Source organism: Eschrichtius robustus, chromosome 20 (assembly GCF_028021215.1).
Source record: "Eschrichtius robustus isolate mEscRob2 chromosome 20, mEscRob2.pri, whole genome shotgun sequence".
Taxonomy (NCBI): domain Eukaryota; kingdom Metazoa; phylum Chordata; class Mammalia; order Artiodactyla; family Eschrichtiidae; genus Eschrichtius; species Eschrichtius robustus.
The window spans coordinates 64764246-64787966 of NC_090843.1; the positions used below are offsets into that span (position 1 = coordinate 64764246).

At 45.7% G+C, this 23721-nt stretch overlaps 1 protein-coding gene across 6 annotated transcripts in view; it reads right to left on the reverse strand.

Moving 5' to 3' along the window:
* The window catches only part of SPECC1 (sperm antigen with calponin homology and coiled-coil domains 1), a 176773-nt gene extending 154518 nt beyond the window's left edge, over positions 1 to 22255 (reverse strand). For 4 of the 6 annotated variants that reach the window (XM_068531502.1, XM_068531505.1, XM_068531504.1 and 1 more), the window contains exons 1-2: positions 22089 to 22255; positions 6038 to 6173 (exon numbers count right to left, since the gene is read on the reverse strand). In XM_068531502.1, the coding sequence (XP_068387603.1) occupies positions 6038 to 6173; positions 22089 to 22235 (283 nt within the window). In that variant the 5' untranslated portion in view covers positions 22236 to 22255. The remainder of the gene's footprint in view (positions 1 to 6037; positions 6174 to 22088) is intronic. The other 2 variants (XM_068531503.1, XM_068531507.1) reach the window with 1 other exon arrangement.
* Between the last annotated feature and the right edge of the window lie 1466 nt (positions 22256 to 23721).

Below are 23721 nucleotides of genomic sequence, written 5' to 3' on the forward strand. Positions count from 1 at the left end.
TTTCCAGTATTTTACTGTTACGATAATGCCACAACCGAACATCTTGTCCATATATATCGGCATCCTTTTTCAAGTATATCAGTAACGCTAAATGCTAAGCAGTAGAAATCCTTGGTGAAAGATTATATGTATTTCAAATGTAGATAGATTTTACCAGATTGTCCTTGTCATCAGCTATATGTGGTGTGTACTTTCACCCTTAATATCAGAAATTATCAATGATTTTAATGTTTTGGTTTTTTTTTTTAACTTATTTTGGCTGTGCCACTCAGCACCTGGGATCTTAGTTCCCCGACCAGGGATCAAACCCGTGCCCCCTGCAGTGGAAGTGTGGGGTCCTAACCACTGGACCACCAGGGAATTCCCTCAATCATTTTAATTTTTACTAATCTGTTAGGGGAAATTGTATATTGTAATTATTGCTCTGATTTACATTCCTTTACCTCTAAGTGAGACTTGGCATCTTTCTAGTGGCTATCTGTATTTCCATTTTATGTGAACTACTCTTTTTTCTTTTTTACTATTTTTCTTTTTCTTATTGATTTATACAAACTCTTTGTAAATAAGTCCCCTTTGTTACATGTTTTGCAAATAATTTCCTCTTTTTACGAAGGAGTGTTTAATACTTATGTGATTTTTCACCATTTCCTCTATGGCTTCTGTGTTTGTTCCTACTTAGAAAGGCCCTTCCAAGGCCGAGACTACAAGTTGATTCTCTCGTGTTTTCTCTTTGTACTTTCATGGTTTCACTTTTTAAAACTTAATCTCTAATTCACTTGGAATTTGTTTTGAGGAGAGGAGTGAGATAGGGATCCAGCTTTATTTTTTCCTAAAAATCCAATCAGTTGTTATTTTTGAGTGAATTATCCACCTTGATATAAAATGCCACATTTATCCTGCATGAAATCCTCCAGTGTATTCTGGACGGTCTCCACTGTTCCACTGAAGAGGTTAGTCCCTCGATCACTAATTTTTCAGAAATTTCCTGGTTATTCTTCTACAGTATTTATTCTTCTAGATCAGGGTTTTATCCACACCGGCACTATTGACATTTTGGGCAGGAAGTCCTGTGCTTTGTAGGATATTTAGCAGCATTTCTGACCTCTACCCACTAGATGTCAGTATCACCCCTCTAGTGATGACAACCAAAAAATGTCTGCAGACTTTGCCAGTTGTTCCGTGGGTTGGGGTGCCGGGCAAAATCGCCCGCGGTTGAGAACCCCTGTTTTAGATAAACCCAGTATCATTTTATCAGTGTTTCTACTCTCAAATTCCCACTGATATTTTAATTGTGATGAAAATGAATTCATAGAATAATTTAGACATCTTTGTTTTATTTAACATAGTATACTGACTAAATTTAATGTTTTTTTTTTTTTTTTTGGCTGTGTTGGGTCTTTGTTGCTGCCTGCAGGCTTTCTCTAGTTGCAGCGAGCTGGGGCTTCTCTTGTTGCGCGGCACGGGCTATACGCATGTGGGCTTCAGTAGTTGTGGTGCATGGGGTTGGTAGTTGTGGCTCACAGGCTCTAGAGCGTAGGCTCGGTAGTTGTGGCACACGGGCTTAGTTGCTCCGCGGCATGTGGGATCTTCCCGGACCAGGGCTCAAACCCATGTCCCCTGCATCGGCAGGTGGATTCTTAACAATTGTGCCACCAGGGAAGTCCCTAAATTTAATCTATATTATATTTAGTCTTCTTATCCAAGAACCATGTGTATTTATATCTTCTTTTATGTCCTTTAAAAGGGTTTTAAGAGTTTTTTAAATAGAGGCTCTGGTAATATTAAGTTTATTACTAGGTATTTTACCTCTTTTGTTCCTTCATAAATGGGATCATTTCTTATTATCTTTTCTAACTAGTCACTGATAAGAAAACTATTGATATTTTATATTCTATAACCAGCCACACACTGAACTCTTATCGTATCTAATAGATTTTTAGGACATGCTAAGTTTTTTCTCATGATACAACTTTCAGGAAATTCTAAGCATTTTTCTAAACATACAGCAGTATTATCTGCATAAAATCATCATCTTGTATCCTCATTTCCAACATGAATACACTCCTATAGCTCTCCTGTCGCACTGCCTAGGTTAATACTTGCAGAAAAATTTGGTGGTGGGCAAACTTGAATCATTCTTGATTTTAATGGAAACACTTCTAGGATTTCACCATTGGGCATAGTGCTGGCTTTGGCTTGAGATACATATATTTCATATCACTAAAGAAGCACCCATACACTTGTAGTCTACCAAGAGTTTGGTTTTTTTTTCTTTTTTTAAAAAATTTTTTGTTTATTTATTTATTTTTGGCTGTGTTGGGTCCTCGTTTCTCCGCGAGGGCTTTCTCCAGTTGCGGCGAGCAGGGGCCACTCTTCATCGTGGTGCGTGGGCCTCTCACTGTCGTGGCCTCTCCTGCTGCAGGGCACAGGCTCCAGATGCGCAGGCTCAGTAGTTGTGGCTCACGGGCCCAGTTGCTCCGCGGCATGTGGGATCCTCCCAGACCAGGGCTCGAACCCGTGTCCCCTGCATTAGCAGGCAGATTCTCAACCACTGCACCATCAGGGAAGCCCCCAAGAGTTTGTTTTTAAATCAGAAAGAGTGTTAATTTTGTCAAAGACATCTTCCATCTCTATCAGGATGACCATATGGTTTTTCTTTTTTAGTCTATTAATATTGTATGATGGATTATATTCCCAAATCTCCTATTAAGCCATTCTTGGATGGCGTAAATCCACTTGGTTGTGATGTGCACTGTTGTTCTTTTAATTTCTTGTTGAATCCTACTTGCTAATATTTTCATCTCCCATTTTTGCATCAATATTTGAGAGTGAGGTCAGTCTGTTAGTTTTTTAGTGGTGCTTTGTTAACTCTTATTTACTTGTTTATTTATTTATTTATTTTTGGCTGTGTTGGGTCTTTGTAGCTGCACGTGGGCTTTCTCTAGTTGCATCAAGTGGGGGCTACTCTTGGTTGCGGTGCGCGGGCTTCCCATTGTGGTGGCTTCTCTCGCTGCGGAGCACAGGCTCTAGGCGTGCAGGCTTCAGAAGTTGTGGCATGCAGGCTCAGTAGTTGTGTCACGCAGGCTCTAGAACACAGGCTCAGTAGTTGTGGCGCACGGGTTTAGTTGCTCCGCGGCATGTGGGGTCTTCCCGGACCGGGGCTGAAACCCATGTCCCCTGAATTGGCAGGCGGATTCTTAACCACTGCGCCACCAGGGAAGTCCCTTTGTTAACTTTTAGAATCAGTCTTAGGCTGCCTTGATGAAAATAAGTTGTACTTTCATATGTTGTATTTTACAAACCAAATGTGGGGACTTCCCTGGTGGTCCAGTGGTTAAGAATCCTCCTTCGAATGCAGGGGACACAGGTTCAATCCCTGGTGGTGGAACTAAGACCCACATGCTACGGGGCAACTAAGCCCATGCGCCACAACTAGAGAGCCCAAGTGTCGCAAACTACAGAGCCCACGCACCACAACCAGAGAGAGAAAAACCTGCACGCCACAACTAGAGAGAAGCCCACGCGCCACGATGAAGAGACCGCACGCTGCAACGAAAGATTCCGCATGCCTCAGGGAAGATCCCACGTGCCGCAATTAAGACCCGACGCAGCCAAAAAAATAATAAAAGAAAATAAATCAATAAAAAATTTTAAAAAATAATGAAGTGTCAAGTTTAAAAAAAAAAAAAAGTAAAACCATTATGTAGAAACACAAGGCCATTCCCCTGCATCCTAGAAAAAAAAGCCACATATATTCTTCACAGATTCAACTTTTTGAAAACTAAATAAATTAAAATACACCTTTGGAAAGCTAATCAGGATTGTGATATTTTATGTAACAGTGCAAAAGTCACAAGTAGCCTACCATTCACCTCCTATAATAAATGAGTAATGTCATATTTCAGCTGTGTTCCCACCTTAGACAATTGAGCAGTACATTACTATTATTAATTGAGCTGCATTGTGAGTTAGACCACAGAAAGCTTAGCTTTCTTATCTGTGTGCTGCAAAAGAAAATGAAATACATTCTCTGATGTTGTAAGTTTCCTATACTCTGGACTCAGATATAATGGTTTAAAAAAAACCTTTTCAAAAGAATGAAATTAGAACACTCCCTCACACCGTACACAAAAATAAACTCAAAATGGATTAGAGACCTAAATGTAAGACCGGACACTATAAAACTCTTAGAGGAAAACATAGGAAGAACACTCTTTGACATAAATCACAGCAAGATCTTTTTTGATCCACCTCCTAGAGTAATGGAAATAAAAACAAAAATAAATAAATGGGACCTAATGACACTTAAAAGCTTTCGCAAAGCAAAGGAAACAAGACAAAAAGACAACCCTCAGAATGGGAGAAAATATTTGCCAACGAATCAATGGACAAAGGATTAATCTCCAGAATATATAAACAGCTCATGCAGCTCAATATTATCCAAAAATGGGCAGAAGACCTAAACAGACATTTCTCCAAAGAAGACATACAGATGGCCAAGAAGCACATGAAAAACTGCTCAACATCACAAATTATTAAAGAAATGCAAATCAAAACTACAATGAGGTATCACCTCACACTGGTCAGAATGGGCATCATCAGAAAATCTATAAACAATAAATGCTGGAGAGGGTGTGGAAAAAAGGGAACCCTCTTACACTGTTGGTGGGAATGTAAATTGATACAGCCACTATGGAGAACAGTATGGAGGTGACTTAAAAAACTAAAAATAGAATTACCATATGACCCAGCAATCCCACTACTGGGCATATACCCAGAGAAAACCATAATTCAAAAAGACACATGCACCCCAATGTTCACTGCAGCACTATTTACAATAGCCAGGTCATGGAAGCAACCTAAATGCCCATCGACAGATGAATGGGTAAAGAAGATGTGGTACATATATATAATGGAATATTACTCAGCCATAAAAAGGAACAAAACTGGGTCATTTGTAGAGATGTGGATGGATCTAGAGACTGTCATACAGAGTGAAGTAAGTCAGAAAGAGAAAAACAAATATCGTATATTAACGCATGTATGTGGAACCTAGAAAAATGGTGCAGATGAACCGGTTTGCAGGGCAGAAATAGAGACACAGATGTAGAGAACAAACGTATGGACACCAAGGGGGGGAAAGTGGAGGGGGGGTTGGTCGTGGTGGGATGAATTGGGAGATTGGGATTGACATATATACACTAATATGTACAAAATAGATAATAAGAACGTGCTGTATAAAAAAATAAAATTCTAAAAAAAAAAAAAGATATGCAAAGATATAAAATGCCATTTTTCTCGATATTATTTTTTGTTTTTGAAATTTTTTCATAAAGATATGGTAACTATGTTAACATGTAATGGGTATATTTTTATTTCTGTTATTTTTCAATGAATTAATAAATCAATATTTTTAAAACTTAAAAAAAACCCAAAAAACCTTTTCGGTTTCTCAAGAAGAACTAGTAACACTGAGAAAGCCCAGGGGTTCTGGAGGCCACTGGTATCTAAACGACTCTGAGCAGCCTTCCGAGAGGATCTTCCCGGCTTCCACAGGGCCCAGGACGGATGCTGTGCCCCTGCCTGTGCCAGGGACCTACGCACTGACTCGCTCATCTGACACGCGGAGCACCACGCAGACACCAAGACAGCCCCAGGTCCTGCACCACCCAGCCTGGATCTCCAGGGACGCAACACGTGCTAGGTGATGGACAACCAGAGGGACCGGGGGAAGCACAGGGCTCCCCACCGCCTCTCTGTTTCCTTTGGTGGATCCTCCCATCTCCTGTTGTGGGAAGTTGTCGCCTGAACCAGTCCTCACTCAGAGTAAGTGCTCGGTACGTATCTGATGGGGAAGGAGGCGTGAATGCCCGAGGTGCTTTCAAATGCACAAGAAAAGGCCCGCCTGGGTCCCTCTGACCTGGCTCCCTCCTGCCTGGGTCCCTTCGACCTGGGTCCCTCCCACCTGGGTCGCACCCGCCTGAGCCCCTCCTCCCTGAGTCCCTCCCACCTGCCCGCCCCCCTCGGGCCCTCCTACCTGGGGGGCCCCTCAGGCGGCTCTCCGCGAGTTCGGAGACGGCCCCGGACGTGGACGTCTTTTTCAGCCGAGCTGCCCCAGAAGCGGCGGCACCTCCTGGCTTGTTGAGTGTGTCCTCACTGCTGGCCCGCTTGAGCTGAGAGAGAGGTGGACGGAGAGAGAGAGGGTGAAGAGACGCGTTTTCGGGCTAAAGCGCTATAACCCAGGAAAGCACCGAGCAGGCCCACCTGCCCAGCAGCTGAGGGGCAGCGATGGCACCTTGAGTAGCAGGAAGGCGCGGAGGGAAAAGCGCAAAGCACACAAACCCGCGATGCCCTCCCAGGGCACAGTGTGATCCTCCATCACTGTTTCAGAGATCAGTATAAGGCTGCGGGTGGTTACTACCCATCATTCACACGTCAAATAATGAGGTTGTTTAAGAAAAAAGTTAAAAGGCTGGGAACTGATGAAGAAAGAACTGTGTGGTACACAGAAGTCAGGATAGGGCAACGCACAAGAAATGCAAAGACTATAAAAAGTAGCACAAACACATACGTCTGGAGGAAGCAGGGGGAAGAGATACAAAGATCTGAGCATCCACGCGTGCCCACCCCAAGCACTCCCGTGCCCCCAAACACACACCGCCTCCGAAGGGAGCAGAGGGGCTTTTCTGGAAGCCAGAAGAAGGCCGTTAGGGACCCTCGGCTCCTTTTCTGCCTTCTTCCCTGGCATGGGAGGTGCAGAACAAATATTTGTTGAAAGGTACTGAAGTGCAAGGGGGGGGAGCCCGCCCCGAAATGAGCTCACAGTCTGACCCAGGTAAATTACGTTCAAGGTGAAAGAGAAAACCCACAAATAAGTGACACAGATATAAGCACACGTAAAAATTCAACGGGCTGCACAGCTAAGACTAAGATTAATGCACTTTATATGCTGTTTTGTAAGTATGTTGTGCCTCACTAAAAAAGAAAGAAAACTGGAGGATGGGTTAAACCAGGGGCAAAGCCCTGGTACCACCCTGCCAGTTGCTCGTCTAGGGTTTTCCCTCATTGTTATTTTTGATCATGGTAAAATATACATAACATAAAATTTAACATTTTAACCATTTCAAGTGTACAGTTCAGTGGCCTTAAGTACATTACACCATCCAGAACTTTTCCATCTTCCCAAACTGAAACTCTACTCCTTAAACACTAACTCCCCACAGTCTACATTTTAAAAAAGGTGGTAAAAGTCTAAATACTAGCCAAGCAATCCTGGTCGAGATCTTTAACAAATGATTAATGTTTAAAACAACCAGTTAACATTGACAGGATAATCTGCGTGCACACGCTTGCAGTTTACTGGATGTAAATGTAACCACACTGAACAGCCAACAGCATAGGCCACCACAGCTTAACAAAAGGGATGAAATACGACAAGGGTTGATGCAGAAATACCTCAACTGCCTTCTTACACGGACCCCATGATGGTTTTCCTACCCCCCATTTCAGAGTAATAAGGGTCCCTGCACCCAAACTCTCCAGCCTCTCAAATTATCCGCCAGGTCATCAGGGTAACGTGTATTTAGTACTGAACGACAATAGCTCAGGATGTCAGCACCATTTCCTCAACAGAAAAGAACTATTGTTCACTCTGCCTAGAAGCGTGCCAGGGGCTTCCTGGGTCTCCACAGGGAAATCAATTCTGATTTTAGACTTTGAAAACACCTCAAAGGAAACACGGAAGGGAATTCTTAACGTAATTTTGCCGATGATATGCTCTTGGTTCTGCTTTCCTCTGTCTGGTTCTCCGACATTCCTAAAATCAGTAAGTCTGACGCCAAGAAGCGCGGAATTATCAAACTCTGCAGCAAAGGCCCAGAGAGCCAAGGCTGGGTCTGCAAACCAGGACAGGGCATCCACCAAATGAGAGGTTCCTCCACCGGGCCAGAAGTGAGCCGGCCTCCAGCCATCCCACCCTGGCCCCCATCCACGCCCGCCCCGTGGCATGGTCTCAGGGGTACAGCTTGCCCCCGGCCCCTTCCCGTAGAGCTTGGTTCTTGGTGAGATGGCGGGCGAGGCAACAGAAGGCAGGGGTGGCAGGTGGGAGGTCACTGCCCCAGGCTCAGGGCTGGAGGGTCTCCAGTGGGGATTTAGCAGTGCGTAGATGCCGTAGCTGAGGGTCTGCTTTTGTTCACAGGGGCGGCAATGCAAAAGAGGACTTGGGATGTGGGATTTCCACATATGAGGTGCCCAGCAAACCCATGGGAAGCAGCCCACATAGTGGTTAAGGTGTGTGCCTGTGGCTCCAAGAGAGGCTGCTGGGGACGGACCCTGCCTCCGCCTCTTCCTACCTGTGTGATGGGGGAAGGTGCTGAGGGCTCCTCAATTCTAAAAGGGAGAAAATAATACACACATCTCTAGGTTTCTGACCATAATTAAGAACATCAAATAAGAACAATAAATAGCAGCCATCACCAGCACCACCATCACCATCATCACCATCATCACCATTACAACTGTGGGAACTCAGCCAGAAACTTCCATCTTTGCTGTCTCAAAGCTTTCCTGGTGCTCCTTCCACGATGGTTCACTGGGCTGGTAGCCACGGCAGCACCTTCATACTTACAAACAAAAGTCTGGAACCAGAGCATGGGGTATTGTTATGTATTAGAAATCGGTGACTGATTGGCTGCTGGGCCCTGGGCAAGTTATTATATAGGGACTCAGTTTCCTCACCTAAAAAATAGAAGAATTTGATTCAATCATCTAAGATCCTTCTCACCTCCTAAATCCTAGCTGTTATATTAGATTTTATTTACTTATTTAGGCTTAAAGAATTTGTTGGTCAGGCTTATTGCATATTGTATCAATGTAAAGCTTTTGCTCAAAGCACAAGTACTATAACGATATGACAACAACAATACCCCAGGCTCTGGGCTTATAAATAGGAGGGTGTGCCAGCCCCGTCATGATCCTAGACTAAGGCTGCACTCGCCACCCCCATCCGCTTACCACCAGCAGTGGCTGCCTGTGACCCCTCCTTGCATCAGAAACACCGGCACTGCCAAGGCACCGCGGTAAAAGCCAAGCGTTGTAGTGACTGACTTGATCTAACCTCCGTTTCAAACACGGTGAATTTTGACTATTAGTCCTAAGGCAGACCTTACATTCATTCCACAGACAATATGGAAATGCTGTGATTAATAATCTCGGGTCTGGATGAAACAACATTTCACACCAAAAGAATGTGATTCAGGGAGGTCCTGAGAAAACGCCCTTCTCCCCCACCCTTTGCTCTTTTGCCCCTTTTCCCCCATCCCTAATGTGTCCTGTGGGATATGGGGACCATCTGAAATATCAGCTGCTGCTAATAGTTTAAAGGTCAAGGGCGTTTCGGCCATTGAACAGCCTTTCATATCTGATTTCATCTGACTGCCTTCCATCCAGATGTGAGAGCCAGGAAGAAGTGGGCCGGGAGAGTCGGGTCCTGGGGAAAGAACCGAGGGCATCCCTTCTGGGCACCATCATCCCAGGGAGCCCAGAGCAGCCCTATGCACATACCCTGGGGAAGAGAGAGAGAGAAAGGGGGAGCGGGGCAGGAGCAGAGACCCTGGCTGGGACTCCTCCCCTCTCACCACGACCCCTGGGGCTGCTCCCACCGTCCTGGACACTGTGATCCGGAAGGCCTACTGCAAGCTGGGCGTCCATCCTCAATACACACAGCGTACTTAGTCCACGGGGCCAGGCTGCACGCGTGTCAAAGCAGAGCAGGCAGGCCTGTGCTCTGAGTTAACGTCCAACAAAGGGGCTGGTTCCTGTGCAGTGACTCAGAAAACCAAGACGGGAGAGGCGGGTGGCCTCCCGGAGCAGGTGCCCTGGAGCAGGCCTGGAGGACCACCAGGCTTTTATCGGCAGATGAGGCAGCAAAGCATCCCGGAGGCCGCAGGTACGTGCTAGAGGGTGGGGACAGGGAGCCGGGGAGAGGGGGACGAGGGCAGGACCCTCCAGATTCCCCAGGTCTGCAGCAGTGATAAGGACTCAGACTTGGTGAGCTGACAACGGGGACACCCATGTGCCTGCAGCCAGGGGAACCCTCCGGCTGGGGCTGCGCTGGGGAGAGCCCTCTGTGAGCAGGACCAGCGGAGGCACCTAGGGGAGGCGGAAGGAGGGCAAAGTCGAATTCTTGCTTTGAAGACACGGAGGACCAGGCTGTTTGGAGGGTCGGGGGCAGAATTCAGGAAACGGACGGGAGCTGATGACACGGGGCGGCGTGGGTCCTTCTAGGTCCTTTACCCACAGGTTTCTTGTCATTCAAACCACAACTCTGCCGTGTTGGACATGAGAAAACTAACATGAGATTAACTCACTCAAGGCTGTATGGGTGAGGCAGAGCGGGATTTAGGCCCGGCACCATGTTTCCAAGGGCTTTAACATTTCCGCTGGGCCAGAGACCAACAGGAGTCAGAGACTCTGGCCATACCTCATGGGGTGAGGGTGAATAAATGGGGCTGCAGGAAAGCCACATCACATGGGCGGCCCAGGTTGGTGACTAAGGGCATGGGCTCTAAGTCCAAACTTAGAATCCTGGGTTGGAATCTTGGCTCTGCCTCTTACTAGCTGTGTGACCTAGGGCAAATCGCTGTACCTCTCTGTGTTTTGGTTGCTTCACCTAAAAAACAGATCTAGCAATGGTACCTACCTCAGAGTGTAGCTTTGAGGCTTAAATGAGTTAGCCGTAGGACGTGCTTAGAATATCAGTGTCTGACAATAGCACGCTTTTAACAGATGCCGGCTGTAATCATAACCAACACAACTCGTCGTTATTATTTTTGTTTTTAAAGGAAAGCAAGAATGAGAAGGGACTGTTTTAGGAAAAGATTAAGGCAATGCAACGGGGATTCCAGAGGGCACAGTAGAACTTTTTAAAGCAAGTCACTAACCTCCCTGGACCTCAGACTCTCCATCTTTTCATAACAATGTCCAGGAAACATTCATGGTGTGCGTGCTTATGAGGTACCAGGCACAGCCAGGGATAGCAGACACTTCACATGGCTATTGTGAGAAGCGGAAATGAAATATACAAAACACCTTGGCACAGGGCACCTGCTCCACACGTGACAGCTGTTCCTGAAAGTTCTGTCGCTTCTACACACCATGCTAGCCCTGAAGCCCACTTCTGAGTTCCATTTTACCAGCCGCACCCAACTTACTCTGCCTCTTCGTGGACTTTGGGGTCCCACTCTGTATTATAAAAAGATCTGAGCCTATCCTTTCCAGGTGAAAGGATAAGTCAGACACGTTCCAGGCCAGGGGCATGCCGTCTCTCCCTACCACGCAGCACGGCGCGTTTGGGTGGCAGCAAAGCTTTTACAGGGAGCACTTCATTTCTCCTGCACCTTCCACAGGGAATTCCATCGGAGAAGGAGTCGCGGCTTAGAAGGTCTCCCAGGGGGCAGGGCCTATAGACCCCAAACCCATCCTACCAGTCCTCCGAGGCAAACAGCCGGAGCCTCTCTTACACCGTCACTATTTTTTGAAGGCAACATCAGACACAGAAAGCTATGAGTCTCAGTTACTAAGTCTTTTTCTTCCTCTGTTTGTGGCTGCATTCTTGGCTTTGTTTCCTAGCCATCAGATGCAGCCTCCGCACCACTTGAGATTTCTGGTCTGTTATAGAAGATCCCTACGAAAGTGTCGGTGTTGCTTTGACATGCTTGATAAGTATTTTCACTAACGCTTCCATTGATGTTCAAGCCGCTGAGCACCTGTACCAGAAAGCTGACAAAAGGAAAACGTTTGAACAGTTCACAGGTGAATGTAACTAGGAAATTCCTTCAATTCCACAAAGATGGGGTGGGGACGGGGGAGATTCAAAGCTTTCAAATCGTCACACAGAACACAACCCGGTCTTTAAAGGTAGATAACATGTTATGGTTGGAGCAGTGGTTCTCAAACTTGAGAGTCCATCAGAATCCTTGGAGGGTCTGTTAAAATGCAGAAGGCTGCCTGCACCCCAGCCCGCAACCCTGGCAACACCACCAAGCTTCTGAATCCCTAGGTCTGGGGCAGGGCCTGAGGATTTGCATTTCTGACAAGCGCCCAGGTGATGCTGATACTGCCGGTGTGGGGACCACGCTTTGAGGACCAAATGGTTTAGAGCAGCACTGTCGATGGAAATATCATAAGAGCCACAGACCTAAGTTTACATGGTCGAATAGGAACATGAAGAAACGTAAAATGAAACAGGTAAAATTAATTTTAACGATATATTTTCTGAACCCAATACATTCAAAATATTATCAATCAGTGTAAAACACATTAATAAGGTCTTTTACTTCTTTTGTAGTCACTCTTCAAAATCTGGTTTGTATTTTTTTTTTCATCCCTGTGACTCATTTATTTTTTCTTTTAACATCTTTATTGGGGTATAATTGCTTTACAATGTTGTCTTAGTTGCCGCTGTATAACAAAGTGAATCAGCTCTACGTATACATATATCCCCATATCCCCTCCCACTTGCGTCTCCCTCCCACCCTCCCTATCCCACCCATCTAGGAGGTCACAAAGCACCGAGCTGATCTCCCTGTGCTATGCGGCTGCTTCCCACTAGCTATCCATTTTACATTTGGTAGTGTATATATGTCCATGCCACTCTCTCACTTTGTCCCAGCTTACCCTTCCCCATCCCCGTGTTCTCAAGTCCATTCTCTACATCTGCGTCTTTATTCCTGTCCTGCCCCTAGGTTCTTCAGAACCTTTTTTTTTTTTTTTTTAAGATTCCATATATATGTGTTACCGTACAGTATTTGTTTTTCTCTTTCTGACTTACTTCACTCTGTATGACAGTCTCTAGGTCCATCCACCTCACTACAAATAACTCAATTTCGTTTCTTTTTATGGCTGAGTAATAGTCCATTGTATATATGTGCCACATCTTCTTTATCCATTCATCTGTCGATGGACACTTAGGTTGCTTCCATGTCCTGGCTGTTGTAAATAGAGCTGCAGTGAACATTGTGGTACATGACTCTTTCTGAATTATGGTTTTCTCAGGGTATATGCCCAGTAGTGGGATTGCTGGGTCGTATGGTAGTTCTATTTGTAGTTTTTTAAGGAACCTCCATACTGTTCTCCATAGTGGCTGTATCAATTTACATTCCCACCAACAGTGCAAGAGGGTTCCCTTTTCTCCACACCGTCTCCAGCATTTATTGTTTGTAGATTTTTTGATGATGGCCATTCTGACCGGCGTGAGGTGATACCTCATTGTAGTTTTGATTTGCATTTCTCTAATGATTAGTGATGTTGAGCATCCTTTCATGTATTTGTTGGCAATCTGTATATCTTCTCTGGAGAAATGTCTATTTAGGTCTTCCGCCCATTTTTGGATTGGGTTGTTTGTTTTTTTGATATTGAGCTGCATGAGCTGCTTGTATATTTCGGGGATTAATCCTTTGTCCATTGATTCATTTGCAAATATTTTCTCCCATTCTGAGGGTTGTCTTTTCATCTTGTTTATGGTTTCCTTTGCTGTGCAAAAGCTTTTAAGTTTCATTAGGTCCCACTTGTTTATTTTTGTTTTTATTTCCATTTCTCTAGGAGGTGGGTCAAAAAGGATCCTGCTGTGATTTAGGTCATAGAGTGTTCTGCCTATGTTTTCCTCTAAGAGTTTGACAGGGTCTGGCCTTACAGTTAGGTCTTTAATCCATTTTGAGTTTATTTTTGTGTATGGTGTTAGGGAGTGTTCTAATTTCATTACATTCATTTCATTTTTACATGAAGCTGTACAGTTTCTCAGCACCACTTATTGAAGAGGCTGTCTTTTCTCCACTCTATATTCTTGCCTCCTTTGTCAAAGATAAGGTGACCATATGTGTGTGGGTTTATCTCTGGGCTTTCTATCCTGTTCCATTGATCTATATTTCTGTTTTTGTGCCAGTACCATACTGTCTGGATTACTGCAGCTTTATAGTATAATCTGAAGTCAGGGAGCCTTATTCCTCCAGCTCCGTTTTTCTTTCTCAAGATTGCTTTGATTATTCGGGGTCTTTTGTGTTTCCATGCAAATCGTGAAATCTTCTTTTCTAGTTCTGTGAAAAATGCCATTGGTAGTTTGATAGGGATTGCATTGAATCTGTAGATTGCTTTGGGTAGTATAGTCATTTTCACAATGTTGGTTCTTCCAATCCAAGAATGTGGTATATCTATATCTTTCCATCTGTTTTATCATCTTTAATTTCTTTCATCGGTGTCTTATAGTTTTCTGCATACAGGTCTTTTGTCTCCTTGGGTAGGTTTATTCCTAGGTATTTTATTCTTTTTGTTGCAGTGGTAAATGGGAGTGTTTCCTTAATTACTCTGTCAGATTTTTCATCATTAGTGTATAGGAATGCAAGAGATTTCTTTGCATTAATTTTGTATTCTGCTACTTTACCAAATTCATTGATTAGCTCTAGTAGTTTTCTGGTAGCATTTTTAGGATTCTCTATGAATAGTATCATGTCATGTGCAAACAGTGATGGTTTTACTTCTTCTTTTCCGATTTGGATTCCTTTTATTTCTTTTTCTTCTCTGATTGCTGTGGCTAAAACTTCCAAAGCTATGTTGAATAACAGTGGTGAGAGTGGGCAACCTTGTCTTGTTCCTGATCTTAGTGGAAATGCTTTCAGTTTTTCACCATTGAGAACGATGTTGGCTGTGGGTTGGTCATATATGGCCTTTATTATGTTGAGGTAGGTTCCCTCTATGCCTACTTTCTGGAGGGTTTTTATCATAAATTGGTGTTGAATTTTGTCGAAAGCTTTTTCTGCATCTATTGAGATGATCATATGGTTTTTATCCTTCAATCTGTAATACGCTGTATCACACTGATTGATTTGCATATATTGAAGAATCCTTGCATTCCTGGGATAAATCCCACTTGATCATGGTGTATGATCCTTTTAATGTGCTGTTGGATTCTGTTTGCTAGTATTCTGTTGAGGATTTTTGCATCTATGTTTATCAGTGTTACTGGCCTGTAGTTTTCTTTTTTTGTGACTGTCTGGTTTTGGTATCAGGGTGATGGTGGCCTTGTAGAATGAGTTTGGGAGTGTTCCTCTGTCTGCTGTATTTTGGAAGAGTTTGAGAAGGATAGGTGTTAGCTCTTCTCTAATTGTTTGATAGAATTCACCTGTGAAGCCATCTGGTCCTGGGCTTTTGTTTGTTGGAAGATTTTTAATCACAGTTTCAATTTCAGTGCTTGTGATTGGTCTGTTTATATTTTCTATTGCTTCCTGGTTCAGTCTCCGAAGGTTGTGCTTTTCTAAGAATTTGTCCATTCCTTCCAGGTTGTCCATTTTATTGGCATATAGTTGCTTGTAGTAATCTCTCATGATCCTTTGTATTTCTGCAGAGTCAGTTGTTACTTCTCCTTTTACATTTCTAATTCTGTTGATTTGAGTCTTCTCCCTTTTTTTCTTGATGAGTCTGGCTAATGGTTTATCAATTTTGTTTATCTTCTCAAAGAACCAGCTTTTAGTTTCATTGATCTTTGCTATCGTTTCCTTCATTTCTTTTTCATTTACTTCTGATCTGATCTTTATGATTTCTTTCCTTCTGCTAACTTTTGGGTTTTTTTTTGTTCTTCTCTCTCTAATTGCTTTAGGTGTAAGGTTAGGTTGTTTATTTGAGATGTTTCTTGTTTCCTGAGGTAGGATTGTATTGCTATAAACTTGCCTCTTAGAACTGCTTTTTGTTCATCCCATAGGTTTTGGGTCGTCGTGTTTTCATTGTCATTTGTTTCTAGGTATTTTTTGATTTCCTCTTTGATTTCTTCAGTAATGTCCTGGTTATTTAGTAGTTTAGCCTCCATGTGTTTGTATTTTTTACAGATTTTTTTTCCTGTAATTGATATCTAGTCTCATAGCGTTGTGGTCGGAAAAGATACTTGATACGATTTCAATTTTCTTAAATTTACCAAGGCTTGATTTGTTACCCAAGATATGATCTATCCTGGAGAATGTTCCATGAGCACTTGAGAAGAAAGTGTATCCTGTTGTTTTTGGATGGAATGTCCTATAAATATCAAATTAAGTCCATCCTGTTTAATGTATCATTTAAAGCTTGTGTTTCCTTGTTTATTTTCATTTTGGATGATCTGATCTGTCCATTGGTGAAAGTGGGGTGTTAAAGTCCCCTACTATTATTGTGTTACTGTCAATCTTCCCTTTTATGGCTGTTAGCATTTGCCTTATGTATTGAGGTGCTCCTACGTTGGGTGCATAAATATTTACAATTGTTATATCTTCTTCTTGGATTGATTCCTTGATCATTATGTAGTGTCTTTGTCTCTTGTAATAGTCTTTATTTTAAAGTCTATTTTGTCTGATATGAGAATTGCTACTCCAGCTTTCTTTTGATTTCCATTTGCATGGACTATCTTTTCCCATCCCCTCACTTTCAGTCTGTATGCGTCCCTAGGTCTGAAGTGGGTCTCTTGTAGACAACATATATACGGGTCTTGTTTTTGTACCCATTTAGCCAGTCTATGTCTTTTGGTTGGAGCATTTAATCCACTTACATTTAAGGTAGTTATTGATATGTATGTTCCTATTACCATTTTCTTAATTGTTTTGGGTTTGTTATTGTAGGTCTTTTCCTTCTCTTGTGTTTCCTGCCTAGAGAAGTTCCTTTAGCATTTGTTGTAAAGCTGGTTTGGTGGTGCTGAATTCTCTTAGCTTTTGCTTGTCTATAAAGGTTTTAATTTCTCCACTGAATCTGAATGAGATCCTTGCTGGGTAGAGCAATCTTGGTTGTAGGTTTTTCCCTTTCATCACTTTAAATATGTCCTGCCACTCCATTCTGGCTTGCAGAGTTTCTGCTGAAAGATCAACTGTTAACTTTATGGGGGTTCCCTTGTATGTTACTTGTTGCTTTTCCCTTGCTGCTTTTAATATTTTTTCTTTGTATTTAATTTTTGATAGTTTGATTGATTAATATGTGTCTTGGCGTGTTTCTCCTTGGATTTATCCTGTATGGGATTCTCTGCGCTTCCTGGACTTGATTGACTACTTCCTTTCCCCTATTAGGGAAGTTTTCAACTATAATCTCTTCAAATATTTTCTCAGTCCCTTTCTTTTTCTCTTCTTCTTCTGGGACCCCTATAATTCGAATGTTGGTGCGTTTAATGTTGTCCCAGAGGTCTCTGAGACTGTCCTCAATTCTTTTCATTCTTTTTTCTTTATTCTGCTCTGCAGTAGTTATTTCCACTATTTTATCTTCCAGGTCACTTATCTGTTCTTCTGCCTCAGTTATTCCGCTATTGATTCCTTCTAGAGAATTTTTAATTCCACTTACTGTGCTGTTCATCACTGTTTGCTCTTTAGCTCTTCTAGGTCCTTGTTAAACGTTTCTTGTATTTTCTCCATTCTATTTCCAAGATTTTGGATCCTCTTTACTATCATTACTCTGAATTCTTTTTCAGGTAGACTGCCTATTTCCTCTTCGTTTGTTTGGTCTGGTGGGTTTTTACCTTGCTCCTTCATCTGCTGTGTATTTCTCTGTCTTCTCCTTTTGCTTAACTTACTGTGTTTGGGGTCTCCTTTTCACAGGCTGCAGGTTCGTAGTTCTCATTGTTTTTGGTGTCTGCCCCCAGTGGGTAAGGTTGGTTCAGTGGGTTGTGTGGGCTTCCTGGTGGAGGGGACTGGTGTCTGTGTTCTGGTAGACGAGGCTGGATCTTGTCTTTCTGGTGGGCAGGACCGAGTCCAGTGGTGTGTTTTGGGGTGTCTGTGAACTTAGTATGATTTTCAGCAGCCTCTCTGCTGATGGGCGGGGTTGTGTTTCTGTCTTGCTAGTTGTTTGGCATAGGGTGTCCAGCACTGTAGCTTGCTGGTCGTTGAGTGGAGCTGGGTCTTAGCGTTGAGATGGAGATCTCTGGGAGAGCTTTCGCCGTTTGATATCACGTGGGGCCAGGAGGTCTCTGGTGGTCCAATGTCCTGAACTCGGCTCTCCGACCTCAGAGGCACATGCCTGACACCCGGCCGGAGCACCAAGACCCTGTCAGCCACACGGTTTTGTTTTTCTTTAAGGATAATCTGCTTCATGGAGGAAGAAGTATAGGTTCTTCTGACTCTTTTCTGTCTTGCTTGTTTCTCCTTAGGGCCTGACAGATTTGGTGCAGCAAGTTAGAAGGGAGAGTAGAGAAGATTCCTAGAGAATGTCTTAGCTATGCCTTCTTGCGGCCACAGGAAGCTGCAGTTGGTCCCGCCGTCTCGGGGCGGATCCTTTATTCCCTTCCCGGGACGGGTATCCGAGGCAGGCCTTAGCAGAGGCGGGAGGTGGGGAAGCCAGCGTCTCTGAGGACGTCAAGGAGACATGAAGATGGCGAGGCGACCGCTCTGGTGTGTATTTTGCACTCACAGCACGTGTCAAGGGCTCATCGCCACACGGGGCTGGTGGCTCCTCTATCGGACGGCACAGGTGTGGAGCATTCACTCCCGAAAGACAATGACACGACTGACCGGGTCCCCAAGACTCACAGAGAACATAAACCTTAAGACTCTGCTTTCCAGGCACCCTGAACCCTGGCCACAGGAGACTGGGCAGGATCAATACATGACTCGTGCCTAGCCAATTTTTCTCTTGCTTTTGTTTTTAACCAGCCAAAAGCAAAGAAGCAGCTGGGCCTTCCAAGGGATGCAGGAGGCTTGGGCCGGCTGGCAGCCGTGCTTCATACCACGTGCAGGCGACAGAGAAGCAGAGACAGGTGACACGAAGTCCTGGGACACCCCAGTCTGTGGTCCTGGCCTCTCTGTGCTCCGGTCTTGCACCTTTGGCCTGCACACAGTGACCCGGGAACCTCAGATCTGTTCCATATATTTCTTTACCGCTCAAGCCAATGTTTTGTCATTTGCGACCAGGAGAGTCCTGACTAATAGACTTGGGCCGTGTAAGTGGCCGGCGTGACGCAGCCTGTCTGCATCAGAGCAGTCCGGGTACTTGCCTCCCTGTGCTGTGCTCAGAAGAGACACAAGGAAGACTCACGGTAGCCCCCCACCCCACCCCGTCCCATCCAGGCTCCTGTTCCCCCACCTGCTCCCCCAGGGCTCCTTCAGCTCAGGCCAGCATCTGCAGTAGGGTATTTCGTCCTACTTTTGGTGCATTTGTTTTAGTTTTCCTATTTGGGGCCAGTGAAAACACATCTGTCCATCCCATATGTGTCCATCTCCTACAAAGCAGTCGTAGTAAGACGTTAACTGTGGCATCCAGGTGGTGGGACGCTGTGTTCACTGTGTAATTCAACTTCTCTGAACGCTCACAGATTTCCGTAGTAAATACTCAGGGGGAAATCTGCTTGCTCTTCTGTCCATTGCTGTTGCCTCTTTCTCTTCTGTTCTCTGGGTTTTTTGTCCTCTTCCTCTGTCCACTGAGGCGCACAGCAGAGAGGGTCAGAGCCAGGCAGGTACAGGGGGGTATGGCTCTCTGCTACTCCCTCCCCCAGGCCCCGTCATCCTCTTCTACAGGATCGGGCCTGGGGATCCCAAGGACCAGGACGAGAGCTGAGAGTCTCCACAGGAGTATTTGCTTTTCCCCCGACATTTTCCCCGTGGAACAAGTTTCCAAAACACACACCGATCAAAGGCGGAGCGGCCACTGTTTCATTGTCTTCAGGAAACACACAAGCTTCAGACCTTTTTTGAAACACTGCTTCTAAAATATTTTAATGTATTCCAGAAGCTCTAACGGTCTGTTCTGGGGGGAAATGTATGTATTCGTTTAAAATCCATATTAGAGATGTCTCCCAAATGTGCTCTAGGTCAAAGATAATAAAAATTAAAATCATGGAAATAACAGTCAAGTCTGGGATAATGGAATAATAATCAAAATTATACGTAGGACACTTTATCCACATTTACTCCTTGTGGCAAATACGGTGCTCATCCCACCTCGGAGCTCAGGGCAGCTACATAGCTTGCCTGACGTTTCACAGCTAGAAAGGGGCAGAGCTGGGGGTCCCAGTGCGGCCCGGGGTCCCGACCCCCTCTCCGAGCGAGCTCCTCCTATTCCCACATCCATCACCCCCGGGAGAACAGGTGTGCTCGGGCATTCAAGCCACGCCGAGCGCTGCCAGGTAGCAGGTGCTCTCCTAAGCGTGAAGGGCACAGCTTGTGACAAACGAAAGAGCAGATGGTCCCGGCCCTCGTGGGGCTTCCAGTCTAGCCACGGGGAGACGAGAGTAACCACGCAGGTGGGTGTGAGGGTCCTAAGAGCTGAGAAGGAAAACGAGGCAGGGCGAGGAGGACGGGCCGAGGCCACACTTTACACAGACTGGTCAGGGGCGCACCTGACAAGGTGACCTTGAGCACAGACTTAGGGGAGGAGAAGCGGCAGAGTGCAGGGGTGGAGGGAGGGACGCCCCAGGCTGAGGGGCGGCTACCACACCTGGCTCGCACGAGGGACGGCGCCAGGGCACCTGGAGGCCGTGTGTCCGGAGCCCGGGCAGCCTGGGTGGTGGTAGGGGTTGGACTTTGCTCCCCTCTGAGTCGGTGGGGAGAGCCGGGAGCGTATTAAGCAGAGAAGTGACATGACTTGTGTAGAAAGGACCACTCAGCTTCCGCTGAGAACGGAGCACAGGCCTCAAGTCAAAAGCAGGAAGGTGGCAGCATGTCCCCGGTGGTCTCCAGGAGGCGGTGGGAGGTGGTGGGAGTTGACATCTATTTTTAAGGTAGATGGCATTTTGCCGACGGACCATGGGATGTGAGAAAAGGAGGGTCCAAGGATGAGGCCACGGGCTCAGGCCTGAGCGACTAAAAGACAGAGTTTCTGTTTACTCAAATGGGAAGAGTCACCAGGGATGGCAGGTTTGGGGGGGCAGGAGAGAGATGAAGAGGAGGAAGAACAGATTCAGTTTTGAATAGGTCACCTTCAAGGTGCCTTGTAGACATCCAAGAGGTGGTGTCACAAAGGCAGTTGGAGGAGTGCTGGCTGGAGATGCAAATTCGTGGGTCATCCACACACGGTGTTAAAATTCATGAGAGCAGAAGCTGTCGCCCAGAACAAGTGTCCTCACCAGGGACGGTGCTGTCCCTCAGGGAGTGTGTCGGAAATCTGTGGGGGCATCTTTAGGTGCCACTGCAATTGGAGGTGCTACGGACACCTAAGGGACGGGAGGATGGAGACCGTGAACGTGACAATCTTGCACAAAGAATTGCCCTGCATCCCACACGTCTCACGGATTCCACAGACACTCAGCGGCGGAGCACCTTCTTATTGTTACCCGAGCCAACAGCGTCCCTTTGTTTTACATGTAAAAACAGTGTATTTCTTGCACAACTTTAAGATACACTCAACTTTCTAAGAGTAACATGGGGAGACTGCACTTGGGTTCAGAACTTCACCAAGAGTGCTCAGCATTCAAATCAACACGTCACGCGCCCGCCCCCCCCACAGCCTTCCTGGTATCTGAGACGTCAGCACGACAACCCTGAATCCGTCTGCCCGGAGCTGCCACGTCCACAGGGCTCCAAGGAGCATGGGGGTCCTTCAGCAGAGTCACGTGCAGGCAGACGTGGGTAGAAATGCGGATTATTTACCTGTAAGCGATGTTCCTTTTGTTTGGCTTTTATAGTTAGGATACTACACTGACTTCTCCAAAGTGTGTGTGTAGGTAGGTGACACGGTCTCTGAGTTTCATCTCAGGGTGAGGAAGGAGGCACCCCGGCCCACCTGACATTAGGAACCCCTGGGGGGTGAGAAGGAGCCAGCAGTGGAGCCCCCAGGGGCTGCCCGGGCCAGGGGAAAGGAACACGGAGAGGAGGGAGCCCAGCTGCAGGCAGGTGGGGAGCTGACACCTGGATTATCAGGATCCTGGTGACGCTGAGCCCGTCTAGTGGGCGTTGGGGGCAAACTCTGGCTGGAGAGTCCACATGGGCCAGGGCAGGGGATCCCAGCCACCCTGTTAACCTGCACATTTCCCCTCTCCACCCCAGGGCACTCCGACTGCATCCCCTTTGCTCTGCGCCTTTAGGTCAAGCTATGCCGGGGCTCCTGGGGCCTTGCTCACTGTCACGGGGCGCCCAGCAGCCCTGCCCTGCATGTCCCGTCCATACCTTGCTGAGTCGGGACTCAAATGCCAGCGAGGTGGACGACTTGGAGCTCTTCATGCCGGGAGAGGGGGCGGGGAGGGGGCGCGCGCGGTCCACCCCATGGCTTCCGACTCTGGTGGCTGGACTCCAGGGCTTGGCTGCGCTCCTCATGTTTGTCCCAGTGGGTCCTTCTGTGCAAGAGCAGAAAAGAAAAAGCGTGCGTCCACGCTTGAACCTGCTGAGAGATATCACAGAGATCCATCCCCACGCACCACGGGCGCCACCGTGGTCACGGAGAACGAGCCTTCGGGATGGGGCTGCACGTAGAGCATCTTACTACTGAGAAGGTACCTTTGCAGCAGGTTCCTTTCTCTGGCTTCACAGCAGCTTTCACCAAACTATTAACAACACATGTGCGGGCTTCCCTGGTGGCTCAGTGGTTAAGAATCCGCCTGCCAATGCAGGGGACACGGGTTCGAGCCCTGATCCGGGAAGAACTCACATGCCGTGGAGCAACTAAGCCCGTGCGCCACAACTACTGAGCCTGCGCTCTAGAGCCCGCGAGTCACAACTACTGAAGCCCACGCACTGAGAGCCCATGCTCCGCAACAAGAGAAGCCACCGCAGTGAGAAGCCCGCGCACCGCAACGAGGAGTAGCCCCTGCTCGCCGCAACTAGAGAAAGCCCGCGCGCAGCAACGAAGACCCAACGCAGCCAAAAATAAATGCATTTTTTTTTAAAAAAAGTGCAATATTACTGATGCTCTGACATTACTCTTTGGCAAAATGATGGCTTCTCCTTGGTCAGGGGCACCTAGAACAGTCTTACTGCATATACATATATATACTGGATATATATATATATATATATATATATATATATATATATATATATATATATATATCCCCACGTAAAACAGGTCAGCTTGAGTCAAGACATGTTATGTCCGTAAGTCTTGCCGTTTTAGGGCTGATAATTGAGCAACTTACGTAATTTCCAAATAGACATAAATGAATTACTTGAAAATCAGATTTCACAGAAGCACAGGTTTTTTCTTCTTTTGGACAAAAATGGTATCAAAAATTAATAGGGCACCCTCAATAAATCTGTTAAATAAATTTTAAAAAATTAATAGGGCAGATTTTAATTGGGCAGACCTGACATCATAGGGCAGAGTTACCCGCTCTAGACAATTTATGCAAAGGAGCAGGATTCGGTTAAAGACCTGGGGGATGGGGAAGTGTGAATCCCCGCCCAAAGGCAAGCAAGACAGCCTGAGTCCTTCGATCAAGGCTGAGGAGGTGGGCCGGCCATCTCTTAACCTCTCTGAGCCCATTTTGTTCTCAGTAGCACAATGGGACCCTGACTCTGCTGTCCCCGTGGACTCTCATGACCAGAGATGTGACAGAAGACCAAAACCGCAGACATGAAACAAACCGAAAAAAAGCACTTTAAAAAACATCACTTGGAAGGAAATCCAAAAAAGAGGGGCTACATGTATATGTATAGCTGATTCACTTTGCTGTACAGCAGAAACTAACACAACACTGTCAAGCAACTATACTCTAATAAAAATTTTAAAAAACAAACAAACAAACAAACACCACTAGCTGACAGCTAATGCCAGTGGCCGCACTCACAGGACCCGGGGCTAAAT